General features: G+C 48.1%; 1 protein-coding gene across 2 annotated transcripts in view; it reads right to left on the bottom strand.

The window, feature by feature from the left end:
• Positions 1 to 23854, bottom strand: part of ACSS2 (acyl-CoA synthetase short chain family member 2) — a 114102-nt gene that overhangs the window by 18781 nt on the left and 71467 nt on the right. Inside the window, exons 5-8 of one of the 2 annotated variants that reach the window (XM_090064263.1) lie at positions 23111 to 23183; positions 14828 to 14903; positions 13459 to 13573; positions 9489 to 9527 (exon numbers count right to left, since the gene is read on the bottom strand). In XM_090064263.1, coding sequence (XP_089920389.1) covers positions 9489 to 9527; positions 13459 to 13573; positions 14828 to 14903; positions 23111 to 23183 — 303 coding nt within the window. The remainder of the gene's footprint in view (positions 1 to 9488; positions 9528 to 13458; positions 13574 to 14827; positions 14904 to 23110; positions 23184 to 23854) is intronic. The other variant, XM_090064264.1, reaches the window with a different exon arrangement.

Below are 23854 nucleotides of genomic sequence, written 5' to 3'. Positions count from 1 at the left end.
TTAGGTGATCACTGAATTTCACTAGTGTTCAACCAGGTATGCTTTAAGTAACCCCAAAATAAGTCTACACTAACCCCAAATAATTCCTTCTACACTGCTCCCTTCTCTTCTTCTTTGTCCTTATCGAATAAACTTTTCAGCAGATTTCATGCAAGCAGCAAAGATGCAGTTTTTGATTACCACCCAGTAGAGAGATACTGAAACTCCTCATCTTAAAATCCTAGGCTCATAAGCACATGCTACGGAAGTATGGGTTGGATGAATGGACTGTAATGCTGATAAAATTGGCTGGATTGTCAGGCTCAGAGGGTAGTAATCAATGGCTTGATATATAGTTGGCAGCTGGTATCAAGTGGAGTGACCCAGGGGTCAGTCCTGGGGCTGGTTTTGTTCAATATCTTCATCAACAACCTGGAAGATGGAATAAAGTGCACCTTCAGCAAGTTTGAGGATGACACCAAGCTGGGAGGAGTAGTAGCTACACTGGAGGGTAGGGCTAGGATTCAGAGACCTTGACAAATTGGAGGACTGGATCAAAAGAAAGTTCATGAGGTTCAATAAGGACAAATGTGAAGTCCTGTACTTAGCACAGAACAATCTCATGCACTGGTACAGGGTGGGGTCTGACTGGCTAAGCATCAGCTTTGCAGAAAAGGACCCGGTGGTTACAGTGGACAATAAACTGAATATGAAACAACAGTGTACCCTTGTTGCCAGGAAGACTAACGGCATCCTGGGATGCATTCATAGAAGCATTGCCAGCAGATCGAGGGAAGTGATTATTCCCCTCTGTTGGGTACTGGTGAGGCCACATCTGGAGTACTGTGTCCAGTTTTGGGCCCTCATTAAAGAAAGGATGTGAAAAAATTAGAGAGTCCAGCGGAGGGCAATGAAAATGGGGCACATGACTTTTGAGGAGAGGCTGAAGGAACTAGGCTTATTTATTCTAGAAAAGAGAACTGAGGCTTAACAGATGTAGTTAAGGAGAGAAGGAGATGGAGCCAGGCTTCCCCGGATGTCCACAGAGGATGACGTGGAAGCCTACTTAGAAGTCTTTAAAAGAACGGCCACGGCTGCAAAGTGGGACCCCAGCAGCTAGGCAGTACGGATCGAGCCCCTTCTGACTGGGCCAGCACAAGCCACGTATCGCGTCCTTAACAGAGCAGTACTGTACCGACTGGAGATCTCCTCCGAAACATACCGCCAAAAGTTCCAGGCCTGGAAGGGGGCTGAGGGGGCCCATCCCCGCCTGCTGGTGCAGATGCTAAGGGATTTGGCAGAGCAGTGGTTGCAACCCAAGACCTGCACCCTTTAGGAAGTGGTGGATCTCATAGGCCTGGAGCAATTTCTGATGGACCTCAGCAGTAGCTACCAGTGGTGGGTCTGGCGCCACCAACCCAAGATGGTGGAAGAAGCTCTGCGGCTTGCCAAGGATTATGCTGCTGCTAAAAGAGATGGAGATACCCCCAGAAGAGATCATCCAGGGGGCCCAACGACAGGATCCCACCCTGGGGGACTCAGCCAGGGCCAACGGGGGGGGAAGAGGGGGGGCGGAAGCAGGGAAATGCACAGAATTCTGGTTGGGAAGCCTGGACCTGGGACTCCAGGGAGGTAGCGTGCTACAGGTGTAGGGAGAAAGGGCACGTATACCAGAATTCTGCCCACAGAGATCCCAGGCTGAGACGCCTATTGATAACTCTCATGATGAGAAGATGGATTGCAGCTTTTGTTGGCATAAGGTGCCAGACTGCCACAACAAGCCCCTGGTTGAAGTTAGGGTGGGGGACACCATCATCCCTGCAATTGTCAACACTGGTTGCTAGCCATCGATGATACGGTCAGACCTCTTCCTGCCTGTGACACCCGGAAATTATGTCTGTGTGACAAAGGTGCTTGCTGAAGGCTCTATGAAGATTAGACCAAGTGTTTTTCTGTCATTTGTTTAGATATTAAGCTATATGTTGTTGCTAAGAGCCTAATTCAAGTTTAAGATGTGGTAAATTTAGCAAAGCCTTTAGTAAAGCCCTATGGCGTAGTTAAAATTAACCTTATCAAAGGAATGCAAGGCTTGTACTGCTATTGGTCAGTCTAAGGACAGTTGAAGTAAAAAGAATCTGAGTGGCTTAAGTTATCAGCACAGTTCAGAAGCTATAAATTGGCGAAAACATCCGGAAATCATTCAGAATGAAGATACAGCTCTGTGAAAAGGATTAATTAGCTGTTGACCTGGATCAGTGGGCCCATGGATCTCGAGGAGCCCAAGGACTGAATACCAGGGTCCTTCTTGGTACCTCTCGGACAGTGCTGATCGGGGACTTCGCTGAGCTTTGCAGAAAGAGAAACTCGTTGTACATCAGGCATCAGAGGGGACTGCCGATAAGTTGCTGACATGAATTATTCTTGTCTGTCATTGTTTGTCTTGTTACTATGCGCAGTTGTGTTTTTGTTAAGTCAATAAACCTTTCTAACCCTGACAATACTCTCAATCCTGAACCCTCCCCAGGCGGCTAGGACACCACCCCATCTGGGGAGCCCTGAGAGCATGGTCTGCATCCATGAGGCCTTGTACACCTATGAGCATCAATTTGTTTGGCTCACAGGGCTGGGTTGCACAGCAGAGATTGCCGTGGGTGTAGCCAAAACCCTCCCCCGAAGGAGGTTGTCACCTGGGTCCTAACCAAAAGAGGTCCCCGGGTCCTAACCAGATCCTAACCAAGAGAGGCGAGTGGGAAAAGGACCCAGGGGCAGTTTGCTCCGGGAGTCCGGAGGAGAAAACCTAGATTTGGAACAACTCATAGGCAATGGATACTTCTGGAAAAAGCAAAGACAAGAACCCCTGTTCCATAATATCTGGCGGTCCCAACTGGCTAAGGACAAAGGGGGGGTGGACCTCTGGAAGGCGAGACAGAGTCCTCTGTTCGAGGGGGCATCTTCTATCGGGTGGAGGACCAGGAAGATGGGGAAAGGTGCCAGATTTTAGTCCCCCAGAGGTACTGGGAGGTCTTGCTGTGGGTTGCACACACACTTCCCTTGGGGGGGGTGGCCTCTGGGCCAGGACAAAACCAAAGCATGCCTGAAGCGGCAAGTCTTCTGGCCTGGCCTCTCCCTATAAGATAGTGGAGAAGTTCTGTGCAGAGTGCCCTGAGTGCCAGAGGACGGGAGGGGTGAAACCAGCTAAGATCCCTTTCATGCTTATGCTCCTGACAGGGTGCCCCTTTGACCAAATTGCCCTACATGTGGTGGGGCCATTTCCCCAAAGCCGAGCAGGGTACCAGTTCATCTTGGTAATTATTGACTACGTCACTTGCTTCTCTGAAGCTGTCCCTCTAAGGTCAGTGACAGGCACCGTGATAGCAGGGGCCCTTCTGAAGTGGATTGTGCGGGCTGGAATTCCTAGGGAAATCCTTACCGACCAGGGAAGAACTTTATGTTCAGGATCCTGAAGAGGATTTGCCAAACCCTGAAGATTAAGCAGCTCCGAACTTCCATTTACCATCCACAGACGGATGGCTTAGTAGACCACTTTAACCGCACCGTGAAGGGGATGATTCTGGCCTGCATACAAGGGGATCCACAAGGATGGGATGCCACAATACCTCCACTACTTTTCTCCATCAGGAAGGTACCTCAGGTCTCCATGGGGTATGCACCATTTGAGTTGATTTATTGTCAGGGCCCACGAGGGTTGATGGACATTATATGTGAGGAACGGGGAAAAGAGGTCAGAGACCCAGCTCAGTCGCAAGCAGTGATCTATTTTCGGGAATATCTTTTGGGAAGGCCCAAGAGATACTCAAAAGAATTTGAGCCAAAGTCAGGAGAAGCAGAAGCAGCATTACAATTCATGGACAGAGAGCTCCAGGTAGGAGACTGGGTGTTGGTGTTACTCCCTGATAACTCCCACAAGTTCTTATCTTGGTGGCAGGGGCCATTTCAAGTGACAAGGCACACAGGACCAGTGAATTATGAGGTTCTCTGAACCAAGCCCATCCAAAGGCAACAAATTTATCACATCAATCTGTTACGGAGGTGGTGCCAATGAGACGGGTGGTTGATGAGAGAACCAGGAAGACTTGAAGAAGGTGAAGAAGTCGTGATATCCCTGGACCCAACAGGCCCCCTGGGGGGACATGGGATCGATGACCAATTAAGCCTTGAACAGCAGGAGAATTTAAGGGTCCTGATAGCAGAGTTCCGAGACATGTTTAGAGAGGTACTGGGAGAAGCCCAGGGTGTCAAACACTAGATCCAAACCCCACCAGGGTGAATAATACTCAACCACTGGAGGAGGCTGCCTTGCCATCTCTGGCCGGCAGTCAAGCATGAGATTGACCAAATGAGAAGGTTAGGAATTACTGAAGAATCTTGGAGCCCATGGAGGAGACCAGTGGTGGTAGTTCCAATAACAGATGGTTCAATACACCTGTGCATTGACTATCGCAAGGTGAATGAGACTGCAATGTTTGATGCCTTCCCTATGCTGCAGGTAAAAGACATGATGGAGAGAGTTGGCCCAGCCCAGTATATATCTACCCTGGACCTGACCAAGGGCTATTGGCAGATCCCCATGGTGGCGGCAGACAAAGAGAAGACAGCCTTCAGAACCCCGTGGGGCCTGTTTCAACTTAAATGAATGCCGTTCGGGCTCCATGGAGCAGCAGCCTCTTTCCAGCAGCTGATGGAACAGGTACTAGCTCCCCACCAAGAGTATGTGACAGCATTCTTAGGTTCCTTAGTATATTGTCACAGAGTCAGTCTCAGCTAGCAGTCCCTCCACAGTGGATCCATTGCAGTGAATGCCAATTGTTCCTGTACTTTGCAAAGCTGCGCTCTCAGTGAAGAATATTTAGAGCACCCACATGGAATTCTAATGAGCTCTCTGGCCTGATTTATAGACATTCTGTAAACTAAGATGTGTACTGGACCAGCAAACACCCAGCTGAGACACACCATCAAATATGTACAAGTTGAGAACATACTGAGACATTTTTAGTACTAGATTACACTGATTGGCCCTTTTATTATAGGGATCCTGCTTCCCTAATCTCCCTTCTTCCTGCCACATTCTGTCTCTTTCATGTCCCCTCACTAAACAAAGCATTTCAAAACTTTTTTGAGAGGTATTGTTTTCTTTTTTCATTTCTAGGTCTCCGTTACTCCTGCTATACCTTTTGGGAAAATACAACCAGAAGTAAATAAAGTGCTCTGGGTCACAATAAATGAAGTTATATGATATGAACTCTTTAAAATGAACTGCTTTCATTCACTCTTTGCTGCACACCAAGAAGATGCTTTCACTAAACCACGTGAGACATTTGTCTTTTTTCCAATTAGTTATGATTAACTTTGAATCCATTCTAGTCCATGAACTCATGAGCCCACTGTTTTGCTCTTCTGTGGCATTTACATGCTATTTTATGTGCTGCTCAGTTTCCCAACTTACTAGTATTTGTTTCATCTGAAGTTCTTTGGTCTTCATTAACAAAAGTGTGTGCTAGCTACATGTTTTGCTCCTTTACTGTTCACTACCTTTTTCAAAACTGTGGTCAACATTTGACATCACTTTTTCTTGACTAGGTCCTTGTGGTTACACAAAATCAAGCTTTGTCATATGGAAAATTCACCATTTCTTTCTACATTTCACATCTCTAAGGGAATTTATGAAATGTGGTTAGTACACTGCCTAAGGCCATGGCCACACAATTCCCTTTACAGCCCTTGTGAAGATTTATCAAATGTCTTCTGAAATACCCAGTGTCAGTGAGCTGTTCTTCATTACTTTGCTTATATGCTCAGAGTTTTAATAGACTGGAGGCTCAACTTCAATATATAAGGGCTCTGTTAGCTTGCCATAATTACATTAAAGGTTGTTAAAATGATTAAATAATTGCTTCAATCAGTCTTCTTGGTGCTGAAACTGCTCACTTTATGTCACTTTATCTAATTCCCTCAAATGCATGCCTTTCTTAAAACAAAGTACAGATTTTGCCAGTCACAAGTAAATTAGCTGATTTTAACTAGAATTTGCAAATTATAGCTAGATGCTCAGCCAACTTCATTCTAGAGGTCCTTGGATATATCATCTCTACCTAGTTATTTATTGAAGTAATCTGGCATTAAATTGCTGTATTTCTTTTGACATCCCAGAGGGCAGCTTTTGTTTAACTCTCCCCAACATCCTCTGCAGCTAACATTGATTCAAAAAGTACTTTAGTATCTCTGAATGTCTTTTTTTCACTGTCAGTATTCCCTATGAGCTCAGCAAACTTTCTAATTCTTACCACCTTCCTGCTTGAGACATAGATAATTCCTCCTGGTTTGCATCTTTAGATATTCGTTCCTCCATGTCCCACTAGGTCTCCTAACTTCTATCCCATGTTTTACCTGTTATGGCTCCCAATGAGTTAGATTTACAGTTTCAGAAAGATCCTGTTTGGCTTATATCTTGAAACACCATTGCCATTTATCTGTACTGTTTTATTTTCTTGCCGTCCTGCTTCCTTGTCCCCCCTGACTGTAATAGTTGAATATGCAATCATCAGGCAGGGTAGGAAAAATCTCCTCCCCTCTGACTTTAGGGCCTTTGATAGCTTACTCTTTTTCAGAAATTCCCTTTTCCAGAATTATGCTAGTCTTCTAAGATTATTCCTCCCCTGAGGATGTTGATTTCAGTCTTACTGTGGTCACAGTTGCCTGTGGCTCAACTATACAGGCATACCTCGGAGATATTGCGGGTTCGGTTCCAGACCACTGCAATAAAGCGAATATCGCAATAAAGCGAGTCACATGAATTTTTTTGGTTTCCTAGTGCATATAAAAGCTATGTTTACACTATACTGTAGTCTATTAAGTGTGCAATAGCATTATGTCTAAAAAAACAATGTACAGACCTTAATTAAAAAATACTTTATTGCTAAAAAATGCTAACCGATGGAAAAATGGCGCCGATAGACTTGTTCGACACAGGGTTGCCACAAACCTTCAATTTGTAAAAAAAACCCAACATCTGCAAAGCGCAATAAAGCGAAGCGCAATAAAACAAGGTATGCCTGTAATTGCTTCTTTACTCTATTCCTGCTTGTTATTTAGATTGAATTTGAGAATACCCTCTAGTCCTATACATTCTGGAAATTACTGAAGTTAATGTTCCTGAATCCTGTCCCTCAGCTTGGAAACCTATGCACATTTGAAGGTCACCATACTATGGCTTGAATTAATGCAATAAAATTAAAAGAAACAACAAAAAACAATCCTTCAAAAGTAAATTTTAAGACTGTGATTTTCAAGAGTTCAAAACCAAACTACTACTCACTTTCACTGCACATTGAGAACCTAATGCCCTTCGTGCCTAAATATTTTGGTATCCTTTTTGTTTATTCCAAGGCTTTATAATGCATGCATATCAGAAATGAACATCTTCCTAACTGTATCCTGCTGCAGTTCTCCTAAAACTATGTCCTTTCCTGGAAGATTTTCCTTCCTTGTGCCAACAAAATTCTAGGCATCAACGTATATTATAGTGAAGTTCTGAATAGCCAGAAGCAGGATAACATAGTAGAGGGCAATGGTTCCTGCCACCACAAATCAAAAACGTACTCTGTTGATACTACTTACACACCAATAAGCACCTATGCCAAAGGGCCCATGGGCTGGACAGGCTCCCTGACTACTCTAATGAGCAGTACCTTTGCATCCTGCTTAATAAAGTCTTATACACCAACTGTTTTATAGATGTTCACACAGCTGTTACCTCTTATCTTCAGACTAGTCTTCTACAATAAGTAAGGCTCAGAAAGTGCACTAAATTTAGGTAGAGTTGCAAACATGAGTTCCCTCTTTACAGGAATCAGGTATGGAAACTGTAGACTTCCAGTTATAGGTAGAACCCTTCTGACTTACCCAATTGAATGTTAAGTGGTTAGAAAAGATGAGACACTGGAAAAAAACATCTCTGAGTAGTGGAGGATCAGTAATAATTTTCCATATACAGGACAGCAGTTGAAAGATTAACTTTGATTAGTGCCAACTTCACTACAGATAGCTTTTGAGAATAGCTTTTAAAAATTAATGTCGTCTTATTATCAGAAACAGGCCAATAATTCACAATGGTTCTAGCTGCAAAAATATGTGTTAAGATGTCTTCATGGAATCAGATTTGATCCTGGCAAGATGGAAACAACTGGGCTAGCTCAGAAGTACTCAGTTGTTTTGGCTGATGCATGGGTTCAAGCAGGGAGCATCTGTTAGTATGAAACCTGTTAGGGTGACCATATTGGATCTTGGGGAGCACTGGATTTGAAGCTGAACAAAGGCTTTACTTGTGGCCCAGCAAAAGCTGCTACCCACAAGGCAGAATGATAGCTAAGCCAACCATTTGCTTATGCTAAGTAACCATCTTAACGGTGTCAACCACTTTTCTGAGAAAAAACCCACAAATCTGTGTAAGTCTGTGTGTTGTGAATGAAGTGAAGCTTTAGGAATGTGGAAGATGGTACAACCTGGGACAAAAAAACAGGTTGGAATGTGAAAAAACAACACATAACAGAATCTGAGATGAACATATGTGAAAAGGTAAATGGTGATTGGTGAAGAAGCCTTCAGAAGCTTCCAGGTTTTGGTGAAACTCCGCCCATTGACCAAAGAAAAGGAGTCAAGGTCTTAGACATGTGCTCATAACAAAAGGTATGTAAATGCATGAAATGCATAGGCAATTCCATGCTAATGAAGCAAACAGTAAACAGAGGCAGAGCTTGAGATAGGAGGAGAAATGGGTGGAACAAAGGAGGGATGGAGAGGAGTGAATGTTAATGAGTATAAACCAAAGTGTACAAATGTGGGAAAAAAACTATTGTTCACTGCAGGTCCCCGGTTTGTTAGTTTTTTGGGACCCTTGTCCGAAGCTGTCTCCATTTTGAAGAAAGCTGTTGCGAGCAATGTGTGTTGGTGTTTGCTCCCTGCTTAATCTGGCTAATGAGTAACAGGACCCATGAGCAATTGGATAGTCATCTCCCTAGTTGTTGGGCACCACTTGAAATTGGGGTCTAACAAAACCATTCTGACATAAATATGCTTTGTATTCCACATCATTCCTTCCCATCAGAACACCAACATTTTTGTACCAGTTAGTTACAAAAGGGGAAAAAGGGGTTAAGCTATTAGCATTGGGCAGATCATGGCCCACATAAGGCTCTCTATTAGTTGTTTCTTTTTATATGCAACTATTCATTTAGACAACTACAAAAGATTTCTGTAAGTGTCAACACAAGGTTCTCTCCTCTCTCTCCCCCATGCTCAGGGGAGTGGTGTGCAGACATCTAGTGACTAAGGCCAAAGACAAGTGGGATGTCTACTGCTAACATGCAATTGCTGGTAACCAGATCAGAAAGGCATGTGCAGCTGTGTGGAGATAGAAGCAGTTAGAGTGGAGCACTGGAGGGAGAAGCAAAGATGAGAACCAAAAAGAGAAAGCTGCTGCTAGCTATAAATACCTTAGGATGGAATCTCTTTGAAATCTTAGTCTTTGTTTCCTGTTAAAAATCCACAAACAGGGTGAGTAGACAAGCACAGGATGCACATCAGGCCCTTGGCCACTTTCATTAAGGCAGCGAGGTTTACGCCTGCTGAGGAAGGCCGACCAGAGAGCATACAGCTGTTTCCAGGCCTAAGGATGCTTTGACCCTGGGCCCAAGCCAGGAGATGCTCTCTGAACAGTCTCCACTTTATTTCCCAAAGATCTGTCTTTTTCACATCTGTGTCACCACTCTGAGTGTGCACAGGGCTCAAGGGAATTAAAAGCAAAGACCATTTATCTTGCTAATTAACATTAACATGGTCCTGCCAATGCAGAAGGAGTTACCATATAAGAAAATTAGAGGTGCACCGATACATTGCTCTAATATCGGCTTGGTACTGATAGAAAGAAAACTGGCTGCACTGGATATTGGCCCGATGGGGCTGATAATCTGGCCGATAAATGTCCATGCTGTGCGCAGGCACAATGTAGCACTCAGGCAGCAAGGAACACAGCTGATAGCATGGAAAGCTGCCTCCAGCTGGTAAGTCCAGTGTGGTGAAAGGGGAGTGGGAGGGAAGGAGTGCATATGTGGTGGTGGGGCAGATCAATGCCCCCTGTGGTGAGGGAGTGGGCAGGGGCAGATGCTGCCCGGGCAGATGCTGCCCAGGCAGGGTGGGGCTGCAGCTTGTGTGTGTGTGGGGGGGAAGGTGGCTCCAGCTGCTGCTTGCACCCCGGGAGGGCAGCATGCCCCCCGGATCTGCATGGAGAGGGGTGGGGTGGGCTTCAACTGGAGCTCCATGAGGCTCTTCTTGGCAGGAGCTGGGCTCAGAGCAGGTGCCGGCAGTGCTGGGAGGATACTGCATGCATCCCAAATTTTGCCACTGCTTTCAGCATCACTGCCATCAGCTGCTCAGTGCAGCCCCACCTCTTCCTGGCACATTGAGCCAGGGCTGCACCAGGTGGCTGGCAGTGGCGGTGCTAGAAGCGGAGTGGCAGTGAAATTTGGGGTGGATGCAGCATCCTCCCAGCACTGCCGGTGTCTGCTCCAAGCCCAGCCTCTGCCAAGAAGAGCCCGCGCAGCTCTGGCTGCAGCCCACCCCACCCTGCGCAGATCTGGGGGCACACATCCCTCCGCCCATGCCTTCCTGAGGTGCAAGCAGCAGAGGGAGCCTCCCTCCCCCCTGCCATGCCTGGGCAGCACTTGTTCCTGTCCCCTGCCTCACTGCAAGGACATTGATCTCTGCCCCCCCATGCCCCTTCCCTTCCCCCTCCCCTTCCACCACACTGGACTTACCAGCTGGAGGCAGCTGTATCGGAAATCGGATTGGTATTGGCTGATATGCCTCCTTAAATATCCACTATTGGTATCAGCCCCAAAAATCTCTATCAGTGCATCCCTAAAGAAAATAAGACTCTTTTTCACCCATCCTCCTCCTAAGGCTTTGTCAACAAAAACTTAGCCATTGCTTCCCACTGACAAGCACGGCCCAACATTATTTACTCAGTATAAAGGCATCCCCCAACCACCTGAGAAACTGTTAGCTACATTAAATGGATCAAGAACATGCCATGTTGTAAGGCTGCCATTAATATATTTGTTAAAAAATTTTCCACAGGCTGACAATGAACCCTACTTTTATCACCAGCACAGAGAAGGCAGGGGTCTGGGTTATCTCCTCCTCATCTTGACAGAACTGCCACTACAGAAATGGTGTACTTATCACAGGCAGCCAGTACATCTGACCTGTGGAAAATGGTGCCTACCTAGCCAAGCATACAACTATCCCAGGGACTGCAGTCTTTATTTAGGGTGTGCACATGAACATTCACTTTGAAAAACATTCCCCAAAACACTACCTCAATTCACTCAATAGCTCAATTCACTGAGGTCTCCCAATAAAGTATAAAAGAAAGCACACTCCTCACTCTGACAAGTACACAGTGCAAGCCTCAATAGCTAACCAGTTTCCTTAAAATGTTCAGCCACACTGATTGGTTCACATAATCCTTGGCCCTTATCTGTACATTTCATGCTCTAGCATCTGCACAGCTCCTCTCAGTTCCACAGAAGGGACTGACAGCAAAGCCACTGAACTGCAAGTGGGGCAGAAGGAGCAGCTTACGGACAAAGTGAAGTGTATTTGCAACTGTGCATGTCAAATTGAGGGATTTCACACTGACAAGAAAGTTACAATTTTATTCCAGTGGGTGGTACTGAAGCAGGGCAGCACTGTCTAACTGGCAGTCTGCTAGGGGTAACAACAGCAGCTGGAGTCTCCAGGCTTCCCCTCCCTCCTCCAGCTTCTATTTTTTGCACCCACCCAGGGAGCAGGGCACAGCATGTATAGGTTGGAAATTCCTGGTACACAGTTAGGCGGGGAGAGTATATCCATGCGGCTTATAGTTTGGAGGCATGGGGCCCTTGCTGGTGTGGCACATATGACAAGCACTCCCCAGACACTTAGAAGTTGGACAGCTCTGAAGTAAGGTGCCTGCAAATTTACCCCAAATGCACACAGTATGACTGCATGCACCCTCCCTTCCCACACCTTCACAAGGGGCCCCATGCTAGTGTCTCTCCTTTCTTTCAGTTCCCTTCACTAATTTCTGTTCCACCTTAAAAGCATCATGTTCATGCATCTTACTGTCCCTTAGCTCATCTCCAGCAACTGCTCTGTAGCTGCAAGACCCACTAAACAAAGTTCTCTCTCAACCCCCAAAAAGGAAATGGATAAGACTGCACTCCAGAGATGTCATAAACTGACTGAGGTGCCAGACAGCAGAACAGTCAGCCTGTGCTGATAAAATCATACCTAAGCATCCCTATTTCTATGATTAGGTAAGCATATGATTCTATCACTGTACAATGCTTCTTCCACAAGAACTTGCACTAGAATTTATAGCTGCTAATCACCTAAAAGTGTTACCTCATTTCCCCCCAACCAAATGCTATCAAATTCTGTCACATCTATCTTTATCTTCCAGGGAAAAATAAACTTGCACCAGGGTAACCAAAAATGGACCTTAAAAGAGGCTGGTTTCATAATCAGGTGAGGGAGCCCTTTTCTACAGACTGGCTGCTTCAGATATAAAGCAAGTAGCTCTACCTTGCCTGAAAAATCAAGGGTTAACTGTACAGCAATTACATGTTTGACATTTCTAACTGGCTACAATAATAGTGTGGGGCTAGGTTACCCCAAGGTCACCATTATGAAAGCTCCCATGTACCCCAGTTTGAGCTGCTGCATAGTGACATAGTTAAATCCCTGAAACTGGACATTGTGGCATTTTGGCTGAGGGGAGGAAAACAAGGCTGGGATTCACAGCTTTCACCAGGTTATAGACACTTTCTGAGAGGGCTTGTCATTTGCCCCGCTGTCCGCCCCAAGGTGTCTGTGCAGTCGCCACCAGTGTGGAGCTGAGGCTGGAGCTGTGAAGCCCGGTGGAGCTGTTTGCACTCTGACCACCGCTTGCTGCAGCTGCCCGGAGTGTGGGCTGGCTAAGAACAGTTGCGCTGGGCTCATCACCTCTGTGCCGGGATCTGAGGAGAAACCAGGACTGCACTGCCTCGGGCCCCTCCCCCACTGCCTGCTCCAAGGTGCACCTGCACACGCTGGTGTGGAGCTGATGCTGGAGCCCAGCACAGCTGTTTGGAACCTCCTGGCTGCAGCTGAGCCCAGCTCTGGGGAGCTGCTGCCAGCTGGGATCCCGGGCTGCTCCCGGCAGGCAGCTGAGATGCTGCAAGCCCTGCTGGGAGTAGCTCGGGTTCTGTCACTGGCAGCAGCTACCCAGAGCCGGTGCTGGTCACTGCATGCCAAGCAAAATGGCCTTGCGTGTCACACTCGGCACACGTGCCAGGGGTTGCCAACCCCTGCAGTACACCAACAATTAAGAGGGGAGGGAACAACACTTCTTCCCTCACATGGTATCTCATGGGAACTTACTTGTACATCCTGGCACAGCCGTTTAACAGGTGGTGACTGGCTGGTTGCCCCATCTGACACTAGTTCTTCCCTTCCCAAATGGTTGACCACAATACAGTTTTGCACAAGAAAGCCCCTATGAAAGGAAAGGAGTGGTTTAAACTATACAGAACAGATATGTTATGGAGGCCTCTGTAGAGAGGCAGAGGCATTTGAGGCCACATTTTATTCCACCTACTGGGTGACTAAGCCAAAGAACGTAGCGAGGAAGAGGAAGACCCACCCACCTTTGACTTTACCTGTTTTCAAGGATTTGAGTGGTATGTAACAAAATTACACTCAGGCACATAAGTCCACTAACATGCCTACTAGGTAGAACAGAATTCAGCCCTCAGTGTGCACTTGCTGAGTTACAGTCCATAAACCTCCCTCCAAGGCTAATGAGGTATATATGGGCCAACTACAATTAACTGTTGCTGAAAGCAATCATTCCATCAGTAGCTGCCGTATGCTACACTGGCCTGCTCATTCCAAAAGCACTGTCCCAAGGAACCAACTGGTAGAGATGGTAGATCTGAGATACAACCAGATTCTCCCCCTCAACCATATTTCTCAGCTTCCAATCACTGCAACCCACTGAAAGACAAACATAACTCAACAATAAGACTAATGAAAATCCTCAGCACCCTGCATTATTTCACTGGTTTACAACTGCCTTCATTATTCTCCTATTTTCACTCACATTTTCTTTCCCCTCTATTGTTAAAACCCTTCATTTTCCAGATTTTGCCAGATCTTTGTAGGCTATTTCCTGTCAGCTGAGAGAAGTTTTACATACCCATTTGAAAAACACGGACACTATGCATTTGGAACAAGATGCAGCAGCTCACAGTAAAGAGGTACCTTTGTATTTCACAGTACATATCCAGTACTTGCTAGTGTTCTCCAATTGCTAGTCACTGATTTTTTTGACAATTTAAACTAAACCTTTCCCAAATGGGTGTTATTCTTTGGTACAGGCCAAAGACTTATCTAGCCAATATTCCATATTCCAGAACAGTGTCTCTTAACCAGGGTGCCATAGCACCTTGAGATGTCTCAAGATACTTTCAAGGGTGCCAAGGAGTACCACACAATGTTAGCACTGTTATGTGTGCAAACAGGATTCACAAGATAAATGCACAGATTTCAAATATGAATGCAAAGTTGTAGTCTTTTTGAGTTTTTTGCAACAGAAAAAAATTGCCCTGTAGTCAAAAACCAAGTGAAAACTAAGATCTGACATTTTCCAAGATTCTGCAATGTTTAGCAGACTCTTATAATTTAGGTTTATATAAACAGAGAAATAGATTTCAGCAAGAATCCCTTCATTCCAGAAAGGTCAACTTACTTCTCTTTACATTTCTGCAGGGCATCATCTGCAATCTGCTTCAGGTTAATTAGTTTATCACCTCTATAAAAGGCATCTGAAAAATAGTAAGTAAATTATTAAACAGGCTCACTAGCCAGAAAAGCCTGAAAAATACCTGAAGGTCACTATTATTAATAAACTAAACAAATGGCTCTGGAAAAACTGACTAGAAATGACAGAACAACACAAGAAGAAAAGAAGTGGTAAAATTCCTCACTTGGGGGGCGGAGAGGGGAGGGGGGCAGGAATAATCAAATACAGGCTAGAAAAAACTCCAAATCCCATATATATTAATCCTGAATTGGCAGAACACATACTGTTTAGGGGTGCACCGATAAAGATTTTTTTGAGCCAATACCGATGGCCAATTATTAACAAGCCATATTAATTGATACCAATCTGATTGCTGATATGCAGCCCAGCAGCTTGGATAGAAGCATCCGGCTGGTAAATCTCTTGGGGGCTGGGACAGGGAAAGGGAAGAGGTGTGAGGAGAGCAGATCAAGGCCCTTGTGGTAAGGGAGGGAGTCAGGCTGGGGCTGGGGTAGGGGCTGCTCAGCTGGTGTGGGGCACAGGATGGAACTGCAAGCAGCTCATTTGGAGGTGTGGAGGGCATGTGACACCTGGATCTGTGTGGTGAGGGCAGGCTCCCACTACAGGATGGGGCTGGGGGCTCTTCTTGGTGGGGAAGAGCCTCCTGGGGTGGCTACAGTCACCCTGGAATTCACTATAACCCCCTCCCAATGCTGCTGCCACCCACCCCGAGGGCAGCTCCGGCCCAACCCCACTCCCTCCCTCACTGGGGGGGGGCCTCAATCTGCACCCCCACTCCCCTTCGCTCCCCTCCACCCCTTCCCCCCAACAGACTTACCAGCTAAATGCTGCTCTCTAAGCTGCTGGGCTAGTCACATGCATGCTGTGGCTGTGTGCATTCACGTGGCATTTATCGGAGACATTATCAGTCACATCAGCCAAAAAAAGCCAACTGCCAATAATGTCAATTTTCCTTTTATCAGTGCTGTTACAATATGGACCGATACACTGGTGCACCTGTAATATGGTATGGATTAATAGGCCTTTTCTATATCACTGCTCGAAGGCACCGCACTAAGCCAGAAACAAGCAGCAACTCCTACGATGGTGTCGACATGGAGTGCTGCCAGGGCCCCCGCCCAGGGGGTGCAGCCTTCTTGGGGCCTGTCTAAGGCTCCAATCCAGACAGAGCCCATGGAAGGGCTGGCGTCCCCACACCCCCTGGCCTGTGGGAGTTGCCCAGCAAGGCCTGGGGGGGCAGGGATTGGAGACCCCCACAACTGTCCTGCAGGAGCCCACCTTAGGGCCCTGGAGGCGCAGGTGAGGGAGCTCCAGGAGGAGGTTAGCAGGCTGAGGGGAATCAGGGAGGCAGAGGAAGACATTGACAGCTATTTCCTTTCCCTACAGGGTCACATACCCAAAGAAGAAGCACCCCGGGAGGTGCCCTCCACTGCAGAGTGGCAGACAGTCACCTCCAGAACCAGGGCTGCTCGTAACACAGCAGTACCAGTTCCTCCAGTCCAGCTGGAGAACACGTACAAGGCCCAGGCAACTCTGGAGGAGAAGGAACGAGAGGAGGCAACAGGAGAAGAAGCAACTCCACGCTCTCCAAGTTCCAAGCAGGCCGAAGGAGCTAAGCAAGCCAGGAGGAAAAAGCGTTGAGTGATCGTCATAGGCAACTCCATCCTGAGAGGTACAGAGGGCCCCATCTGTCACCAGGACCCCTCGACACATGAGGTCTACTGCCTACCTGGAGCAAAGATTCAGGACGTGAAGGGGATGATGCAGGCCATGATCCAGCCCACCGACTGCTACCCCATGGTCCTAATCCACGTGGGTACTAATGATGCGGCCAGGAGAGGCCCTGATCGCCTGATGGCGGACCACCATGCTCTGGGGTGCATGCTAAAGGACACAGTCGCACAGGTGGTTTTCTCTTCTATCCTACCAGTGAGCAGACGTGGAAGATGGCATGCAACGTGCATCATGGAGACCAACTGGCAGCTTCGGGAATGGTGTCTCGACGTAGGCTTTCACTTCCTCGACAATGACTGGCACATCATGACAAGAGACGTGCTCGGATGGCATGGGCTCCACCTTTCCCCTAAAGGTAAGCGTGTGTTTTCTTCTAGGTTGGCAGATCTCCTCCGGCGGGCTTTAAACTACGCTCGTTGGGGGAAGGGGAAGATGAGGGCAGAGGAAACACTGGACTGCCAAACCAAGCAACACCTACAAGTACAGCCCAGCCTAGGCCAATAAGCGGAACATATACACAGGTAAGCGACAGGGGCCAGGGTAATGCTGAAAGTAGAGGGCAGTGCACACATCCACAGGAGGCCTCAAATGCCTCTACACAAACGCTCGTAGTATGGGAAACAAGCAAGAGGAACTTACCCTCCTACTAGCTGACACCAACCCGGACATAGTGGGGCTCACTGAAATGTAGTGGATGCAATGCATGACTGGGCGGTGAATATCAAGGGCTATAGGCTGTACAGGAGGGATGGGACAGGAAGGAAAGGTCGGGGTGTGGCGCTCTACATTAAGGAGGAATACACATCCTCGTCAATTAGCAAAGAATCTGAGGAGGGGCACTCTGAAGTGCTCTGGGTTAGAATACAAGGCAGTCGCAGGGAAAGGGACGTAATGGTGGGGATCTACTACAGACCACCCTACCAAGGGGAAGAGCAAGACCAGGAATTCTTAAGTCAGCTCACGGAGGTAGTTAGGTCAAATGATGTGGTTATCATGGGGGACCTGAACTTTCCAGACATATGCTGAGAAGAGCAGTCAGCCAGGTCTGACAGCTCATGTAAGTTCCTAGCCAGAATGCAGGACCTCTACCTAACCCAGGAGGTGCACAGCCCCACCAGGGGAAACGCCTTGTTGGACCTGGTGCTGGCCACAGGTGATGACCTGGTGAGGGAGCTGAGGGTGCTCGACTACCTAGGCGACAGTGATCATCGCCTGCTGGAATTCACCATCCAGCACAAGGTGGCAAAGGCCTACAGCAGGGCAGAAGCCCTAGATTTCAGGACAGCAGACTTCAATGAGCTAAGGAGAATAGTCGGGGAAGCACTGAGGTCCTGGAGGGGAGGGGAGCCAGGTATCCAAGAAGAGTGGTTGCTCCTTAAGGAGACAATCCTCCAAGCCCAAAGGGAGGGAATCCCAACACGGATCAAAGGGAGCAGGTGGGCACACAAGCCCCCATGGCTCACCAAAAGCATCTGGGAATGTCTCCTAGCTAAAAGGGAGGCATACACCCAATGGAAAGGAGGGGCCATCACCAGGGAGGATTATACTGCAGTTGCTCGGGGATGTAGGGGGGCAAACAGGAAGGCCAAGGCAGAGATGGAATTGGGACTAGCTTCCCGGATTAAGGACAATAAGAAATCCTTTTTTAAATACAAAAGAGGCAAAAAGAAGGTTCCGGGTAATGTGGGACCCCTGAAGGACACACTAGGAAATTTGGTCGTCACACCAGACAACAAAGCCAACATATTTAATGATTTCTTTGCCTCCATTTTCCTGAGCAGGGACTGGAACAGTCACTCCCCCACTGGACCCCGCCTTAGACCCCAGGGGAGGCGCACCAAGGCCAAGGGTTAGTGAGAAACTAGTTAGGGAACTTCTGGAAGCACCGGATGTATTCAAATCATCTAGTCCGGATGATCTCTACCCCAGAGTACTGAGGGAATTGGCTGAGGTCATTGGGGGAACCCCTGGCACGGCTTTACGCACACTCGTGGTGCTTTGGTGTGGTGCCAGAGGACTGGAAGAGGGCCAGTGTGGTTCCCATCTTCAAAAAAGAGAGGAAGGACGACCCAGGAAGCTACAGGCCAGCTAGTCTTACCTCAATCCTGGGCAAGCTTTTTGAGAAAATTATTCTGGCATATATCCACAAGGGGCCAGCAGGGGAGATTATGCTTAGGGGCAATCAACATGGGTTCATTAGCAGCAGGTCCTGTCAGACCAACCTGGTGGCCTTCTATGACCAGATCACCAAATCCTTAGATGCAGGGGTAGCAGTGGACATAGTCTTCCTGGACTTTCAGAAGGCCTTCGACACTGTCTCTCACCCCATGCTCATTAAGAAACTGGCGGACTGTGGTGTCAACACCCACACAGTCAACTGGGTCGCCAACTGGCTGGAGGGCCACACCAGGAGCGTGGTGGTGGATGGGTCATTTTCGACCTGGAGGGATGTGGGCAGTGGGGTTCTGCAGGGCTCGGTCCTTGGGACTGCACTGTTCAACATCTTCATCAGTGACTTGGACGAGGGGGTAAATAGCACCCTGTTCAAATTTGCTGATGACACTAAGATGTGGGGGGATATGGGCAAGCTAGAAGGGAGGAATAGGCTGCAATCAGACCTAGACAGGTTAAAGGGGTGGGTGGATGAGAACAGGATGGGATTCAACACTGACAAGTGAAAAGTGATGCACCTGAGGAGGAAGAACCAGCACAATACCTGTGGGCTAGGGAACTCCCTTCTCATCAATACAGAGGCAGAAAAGGATCTTGGAGTCATCATTGATTCCAAGATGAACATGAACCGGCAGTGTGGGGATGCGGTCAAGAAGGCCAACTGCACCTTGTCATGCATCCACAGATGCATCTCGAGCAGGTCCAAAAAGGTGATCCTCCCCCTCTATGCGGCACTGGTCAGGCCACAGTTGGAGTACTGCGTCCAGTTCTGGGTGCCACACTTTAGGAGGGATGTGGACAACATGAAGAGGGTCCAGAAGAGGGCCACTAGCATGATTGGGGGCAGCAGGGCAGGCCCTATGAGGAGAGGCTACAGGACCTGAACCTGTTCAGCCTCCACAAGAGGAGGCTGAGGGGGGATGTAGTGGCCTGTTACAAACTAGTCAGAGGGGACCAGCAGGCACTGGGGAAGTCCCTGTTCCCCCGAGCACTACCAGGAGTGACCAGGAATAATGGTCACAAGCTGGCAGAGGGTAGATTTAGGCTAGATATCAGGAGGCGCTACTTCATTGTCAGGGCAGCTGGGATCTGGAACCAACTTCCAAGAGAAGTGATGCTGGTTCCTACCTTGGGGGTCTTTAAGAGGAGGCTTGACAATCACCTTGCTGGGGTCGTTTGACCCCAGTACTCTTTCCTGCCATGGCAGGGGGTTGGACTTGATGATCTGCTCAGGTCCCTTCCGACCCTAGAAACTATGAAACTATGACCGTAAACTGCATCTAACTGGAAGGCTAGGTGGCAATGTGATGGGGCTACTCATGGCAGGGTATCTTCTAAAAAATACCAGAGTGTTGCACCCTCCAGAGTAAGACAAGTATAGGGCACCTGAAAATGCTAGCATCCACTGCCTTGTGGGTACTTCTGGGACATCACCCTGACAGAAACACTTCCTTCCTGAGATGCCAGGCAGTCAGCAGCAGTTCTAATCTGTTGCTCTCTGGCGGAAGATACTACCATTGAGGCAATGAATGTCTGCCTTTGGACTCTGTCTCAGTCTAAAGAGGGGATGGTAGATCTAGGGCAACTTCCACTCCTCCATATTCTTTCCTAGGTGTATGTGCTCAAGGTGTTGGTGTGACGGTCACATAGACCTCTTGCGTGTACACCATGATCCAAAGGATTGAGAGCTGCCAAATAATATCGCTGTTGTATTAAAAATGTAATAACTGCCACAGAAAACATAGGTATTGGACTAATATGAAAATTTCACTGTAGTCCAGAAGGTTACCTCCTTGCTTAACAAGTGACTGAATTCCACAAAACTGACAGAGGCAGTCCCAACTTGGAATAAGGTCACGAACAAGGCATCTGGAAGCATACAACTTATTTTAGAGAGAAACACTGATGAAAAACTAGCTTTAGAAAATGCGCTTGTTATTAACCAGCTGTCAGCAACACAATCCACTAAACAGATGGATTGCAGATTGGCTCAAGGGTCATACTCAGAGGGTGGTGGTGGACGGGTCACATTCACCCTGGGGGGAAGTGAGCAGCGGAGTCCCCCAGGGCTCGGTCCTTGGGCCTGCGCTGTTCAATTTCTTCATCAGAGATCTGGAAGACGGGGTGAAAAGCAACCTGTTTATATTCGCTGATGATACCAAAATTTGGGGTGAGGTGAGCATGCTAGTAGGGAGGGAAAGATTGCAGCAAGATCCAGATAGGTTACAGGAGTGGGCTAACATAAACAGGATGCGTTTCAAATACTGACAAGTGCAGGGTGCTGCACTTAGGCAGTAGAAACCAGCAGCACACTTATAAAATGGGAAACTCCCTTTCTGAGGCAGCACTGAGGCAGAAAGGGATCTTGGAGTCATTATTGACTCCAAGATGAACATGGGCCGACAATGCGAGGTCACGGTTGGCAGGGCTAACCGGACCTTGTCGTGCATTCACAGGTGCATCTCAAGTAGAGCCAAGGAGGTGATTCTCCCTCTCTATGCGACGCTGGTCAGGCCACAGCTGGAGTACTGCGTCCAGTTCTGTGTGCCCCATTTCAGGAGGGATGTGGACAACACTGAAAGGATCCAGAGGAGGGCCACCCACATGATCTGGGGACAACAGGGCAGACCCTACAATAAAAGACTGAGGGACCTAAACCTGTTCAGCCTTCACAAGAGAAGGCTGAGGAGGGACCTGGTGACTGTCTATAAAGTCACTGGGGGGACCAGAAGGGTTTGGGGGAGACACTGTTTCCCCTAGCGCCCCCTGGCATAACAAGGAATAATGGACACAAATTATTGGAGAGTAGGTTTAGATTAGACATCCGCAAGAACTACTTCACAGTTAGGGCGCCTAGGAGCTGGAACCAACTTCCAAGGGAAGTGGTGCTGGCTCCTACCCTCGGGATCTTTAAGAAGAGGCTTGATGCCTACCTGGCTGGACTCATTTGAGTCCAGTTTTTCTCCCACCCAGGCGGGGGGTCAGACTTGAAGATCTACAAGGTACCTTCCAACCCTACTTCTATGATTCTATGATTCTATTTAAGATAAAGTATGTGGGCCGTTTTATATACTCCACTCTTAATCAGCAAAGGGAGAATGATACTAAAGCATATGCCCTTAAAAATGATCCCTTAGTTTCTAGAGGTTCACCGATATATCGGTCCGATATCTGATCAGTACCGATATAAAGAAAATTGTCTATATTGAATATTGGCCCAATGGGGCTGATAATTTGGTCGATAAATGCCTATGCTGCACGCAGCTGCAGCACAGGACGGAGCAGAGCCAGCAGTGTAGAGAGCTGCCTCCAGCTGGTAAGTCATAAGGGGAGGGGGAAGGGAAGAGAGTGGGGGGGCATCAACGCCCCTGCAGTGAGGGAGGGGGCAGGGGCAGGCGCTGTTCAGGCAGGGAGGGGGTAAGAGATGAAGGCATGGCTCATGTGGTGGGGGCAGCTCCCGCAGCTGCTTGCACCCCAGGAGGGCAGGGGCAGCGGGGGAGAGGGCAAGTGTGTGCCCCTGGATCTGTGTGGTGCAGGGTGGGCTACACCTCTGGGGCGGAGCTGGAGCTGGAGCTGGCGCTGTGGGGGGCTGTTCTTGACAGGGGCTGGGATCAGAGTGGGCTCCAGCCCAAATTTCACTGCAATTCTGCTCCCAGCCCTGTACTGCTGCCTGGAGCAGCCCTGGCTGAGTGCCTCACCTCCACCCAAGTGCCAGGAAAAGCTGCAGTGGGCAGCAGCGTGGGGCTGGAAACTGAGCTGCAGCAAAATCTGGGGTGGCTGCAGCCTCTTCCCTGAGCCGCTGGAGCCCGCTCTGACCCCAGCACCTGGTGAAAAGAGCCCCGCGCAGCACCAGCAGTGGCTCCACCCCGCAGCTCCAGCTTGCGCTGCAGAAATCTGGGGGCACATGGCCCCCTGCCTTCTCAGGGACATGCAGCAGCAGGAGACCCCCCCCCCACCACGAGCCGTGCCTCCATCCCACGCCTCCCCTCTCCCCCAAACTGGGCAGTGCCTGTCCCTGCCCCTCCCCGCCTCCCATCTGTTGGCACCTATATTGGAAATTGGATCGGTATCGGCCGATATGCCTCCTTAAATATCAGGTATTGGTATCAGCCCCCAAAATCTCTATCAGTGCACCCCTATTACTTCCTAGTCATTTCCAATACAGACCCTTTGTCCACACAATCTAAGAGGAATATAGAAAGCTCAAGGATATTTCTCAATTGACTTTTAAGTTTAACAATTACATCTTCCAAAACTCATGTGAATGGTTATGGACTTGCAGCTTAAAGAGGAATATTTTACCTGCTGTAACAAGGAGGGAACAATTGGAATCAAGGATCCGTTCACAAAGGGATTCTGCTGAGAAACCTGCAAACTGACAAAAGAATATGGTCCTTCAGCAGAGCTGCAGAAAGAGCTGAAGTACAAGATCGATAAAGGAAAAAAAATACCACCACCAGGGTAGTCACAAATGCAGCTAGACAGCAAGAATGCACAATGCACTGCAACTGGCCAGTCAAACACAGGAAGGCTACAGGGTGCTTACATGGCAAGAACCCAGAGAAAGAGTAGAGACCCTGCAAAAGCTGCTTTATTTTTCAACTCAACTCTTTTAGCAAGGACAAGATAGGAAAATGTCACTTTAATGTAGCCACTGCCCATCTTTTCAGTATTTCTCAATCATTTCATCGTTGCTGACTCAAGATAGCAGAATTTATATTCCAAGCAATGACCTAGTACTACATTTACTTCAATCCAAGATGAGGTTTCTCCCCGATACCACGGGGAAAAAAAGCCTTGTCTTAGATTGAAGTATCAGCCTAAGAAAGGCAGGAGCCACTGCCTGCCTTGGACTGGAATGACTCGTGTGCTGGTAAAGGCAGCGGCACACATAGAGGGAAGTGTGAGGGAAACTGCATGATGGGGGTAGTGCATGAGGGAGACCCATGTTGTGTAGCTTAGGGACGTAGTGTGGGAGACACTGCACAGCCTGCTTCCACATGGTCTATCCCCCTAGCCACTTGATCCCCACTCTCCCTGCTGCTT

Source organism: Crocodylus siamensis, chromosome 10 (genome assembly GCF_052110815.1).
Source record: "Crocodylus siamensis isolate JL-2025a chromosome 10, ASM5211081v1, whole genome shotgun sequence".
Lineage (NCBI taxonomy): Eukaryota > Metazoa > Chordata > Crocodylia > Crocodylidae > Crocodylus > Crocodylus siamensis.
The sequence above is the reverse complement of the archived record's forward strand: the minus strand, read 5'-3'. Positions and strand labels throughout refer to the sequence as shown.